The 3,179-nt window shown below is 55.9% G+C and overlaps 1 protein-coding gene across 1 annotated transcript in view; it reads left to right on the top strand.

Annotated features, from left to right (window-relative positions):
• Positions 1 to 1,342, top strand: part of LOC127749360 (uncharacterized) — a 52,857-nt gene extending 51,515 nt beyond the window's left edge. The window contains exons 3-4 of the mRNA XM_052267296.1: positions 1,019 to 1,122; positions 1,256 to 1,342. Of these exons, the coding sequence (XP_052123256.1) occupies positions 1,019 to 1,122; positions 1,256 to 1,342 (191 nt within the window). The remainder of the gene's footprint in view (positions 1 to 1,018; positions 1,123 to 1,255) is intronic.
• The last annotated feature ends 1,837 nt before the right edge of the window (positions 1,343 to 3,179 follow it).

Below are 3,179 nucleotides of genomic sequence, written 5' to 3'. Positions count from 1 at the left end.
CCCCGCCCCGCCCCGCCCCGCCCTCACTATATAGACTCGCGGCTCGGCTTCCTCATCGGTAATGAATAGGGTTGACCCAGCGTGCAATGGGGTTCAAGGCCGACCGGGCACCCGCCAGCCAGGCCCGAGGCTGCTCCGTCCAGCTGTCTGCTCGGGCTGTCCGGCCGTCCGTCCGCCTGTCTGTCTGCTCGGGCTGCCCGCCGACCCGGTGACGTCACTATGATGTCATTGTACAAGCATATGGAGGCTTACGGCATGTTCGAGGTGTATGCCTGTGTGTAAGGAGGAGAGACGGCGTGCGCGCTTGTGTGTGTGTGCTGTGTGTGTGTGTGCCGTGTGTGTGCTGTGTGTGTGTGTAAGAGAGAGAGAAAGAGAGATGGAGGGGAGGGGGTCGTCTAACGCAAGCTTCCTGTCTGGTGTCTGGCTCGGTGTGATCAGTATCCTGTTTTGGATATGACTGCGATTTGAAAAAATAAATCTTTTGTAACTTTTGTAATTTAACATACAGCAGTACAAAACAGAAATGAAACTAACTGCGGACTAAAGTCCCTGCGGCAGGCAGTGCGCGGCTCTCTTGTCCTTGCCGAGCGCACGATTGTCTTTTTGGGTGAGTGAGAGGGAGGCTGGGTGAGAGTGAGAGAAATAGGGAGGGATTGAGAGAGGGGAGAGGGGAGTAGGGAGGGGGAGATCCAATAAGGCTCGGCGCACTGCGGGCCCGGGCGGCGGGATACGAGGGGGACACGCCGCCGTGGGATCCGCGATCCAGATCGCGCCTTATTGTAATCCCCTCGCTTTACGCTGTCGGCTGTTTTATTCTGTTTTATTCCTTCTTTCCCCGCATCTCTGTCTATGCAGTGCGAGAGCGTCTATCGATTTGGCGCATCACGGGCGCATCATGTCTCTCTCCCTTTTTGTTGTTTTGTTGTTTGGTTTGTTTCGTTTACTATGGTCATGTGTGTATGTCTGCTCTCCGTTGTTGGTTGTTTTTTCTAGAGCAGTGTGCTTCTCCGTGTTGCAGATCCCAACTGCCATCCGCTGGTCGCGGACGGGCTGGCCGTGCTGCGGCTTGATCTCACCGAGAAGTTTGAGTGCGGCATCACCAAGGTCACCAACCAGATCACGGTAAGGCGAAGCAGCCGCAGAGCTGGGGAGCGGGAGGACAGAGCCGGGCCGGCGAGAGAGAGGCTCTGAGCAGCAGTTCCTTTTGCTTTTGTTGGCTTTTAATGTGTTCGTGCGGGCTTTGTCCTCTGCGCAGAGAGCGCAGGGAGAGCTGCGGGAGGAGGCGGCACATTGTTTCACCTCGCCCCTGATAGTTGAACACCCTCAGTGTGGTCTATTCTGATTATATGTATTATCACTCTTATTCCCCGGATTATCGCTCCGTGGGTCGGACTCCCCGCCCCCTAGGCCCCTTTGTAAGTTGCCGTTGCTGCACTTTTCTCGTTTTGTTAGCGCGCGTCGGCTAACTACGCGAGCCCCCGGCGCGGACGGGTTTTGTACACACTACCTGGATTTGTGTCTTTTATACATACAAATTTTTAAGCTATCAAAATTTTTGCACACATTTCTGTATTGATTCTCTCCCCAGCTTTGGTGCATTTATTGGTGCGAAATCGTTTACTTTTGTAGGAAAATTTGCACGAAACGAGAAGTTGGTTCAACTTAGCACGAATGTTTTCAAAACAACGTACAAATACATTTAGCGAGTAAGGGACACTACTTTGGGCTGGTCGGAGATGTGCGGAGGAGCCGGGAAGAGCGCTTGTGCCCCTCTTATTTTTTATGATTGTCTTCTCCAGCAGCTAAGACCCAGCTGTCACTGGAACGGCTCCAGCGCTCCAGGGTTGAGTAGGGGCCTCCTCCAAAACGAGCACAAAGATTTGGGGGCGAGGAGGACGAGGAAAGGGGGCTGACCTGGGACAAGAGCGGCCCCGGCCGGCAGCCCCGCGGCGCGACGGCGGCGGCGCCCACGCACACCTTCCCAATAACACTCCGCCCGACTCTGACACGCTCCCCTCCACCTCCTCCAGGATGAGGATGACGGAGCGGCGCGGAGGTTAACTGCTTAACGGGTTCATCGGCACCGCGCGGGCCGGGCGTGGCGGCCGACGGCGAGCTGCTCGGCGAGCACCCCGTGGGCGAGGACGACACGGCCTGCGCAGCAGCCAGGACGACGCCACGACGGCATCGCGAAAATGATTCATTGCCGCTTCGCATGTCATTTGTCAAAATGCGCGCTCCGACACACACACACGCGCGCGCGCGCGCGTGCGTGGCTCGGTGAATGTTGTGCGTTGTACGCACGCTTTATGGGGACTCCCGGATTTTACTACAGCACCTACTCGAAACAAGTAGTACCCACCTCTTCAACAAAAGGATTGTACGAGTCAACGAGTCTCTCCAGAGGTCGAATGACTTGCTAGGGTCAACCCTATCCCCCCCCCCTCTCTCTCTCCATTATAACGATGGTCCCTCACTCACAAAGTGAGTCAGACTTTGTTGCGCACTTGTGTTTGTCAGCTGCGATGACAGTGCGTGGCAGCGCGGGCAGCTCCTCGGCCGAGTCCGCGGCGCGGCGGCTACCGCTTTGTGGCGGCTTGCGCTTGAACGCCGAGCCTCGACGCGCTTTGAATGCCGCACTCCGTGAGAGCCGCGTCGCCAGGTCCAGGCGTCATTCGGAAGAGGTGCGCGCGACCCCCGTGTGAAAGAGTGAGAGAGACTAGAGGAGAGAGAGAGAGAGACAAAGAGAGGCGCGGTAACAAGGCAAAGGGGACGCGGTGTGAACGCGCGAGCGGGTAGTCGTCGGTGGGCGGGACACGCACAATTCCATTTCCTGGTCTGAAACTCAAAGAGAGCACATTAAAACAAAAATAAAAAAAATTAGGGGACTGTCCAAAAATTGTTTTTGTTTTTTTTACAAAATTTCTAAAGATGCGCTAAATTTTTGCAACATTTTTTCGAGTGGGGCTGTAAAACAGAATACTTCTAAAAGTAATAAGTTAAAAATGATTTTGCTCTGATTAGCATTTTTTCCGCTTCGCAATTCCGCAACCCATACGTGTGCAGCACGCATCCCGCGTGGGCCTCGCCCCGCCCCGCCGCGCCCCGCCGCGCTACCCCGGGGCATTCCATCACCGCCCCGCCGACCACTCCATCCACGTCAGGCCGCGCTGCGCTAC

The sequence above is a fragment of the Frankliniella occidentalis genome, unplaced genomic scaffold (assembly GCF_000697945.3).
Source record: "Frankliniella occidentalis isolate FOCC.00 unplaced genomic scaffold, Focc_3.1 Scaffold49, whole genome shotgun sequence".
NCBI classification, from domain to species: domain Eukaryota; kingdom Metazoa; phylum Arthropoda; class Insecta; order Thysanoptera; family Thripidae; genus Frankliniella; species Frankliniella occidentalis.
Note: the sequence above shows the minus strand (reverse complement) of the source record. Positions and strands in the feature narration are given on the sequence as shown.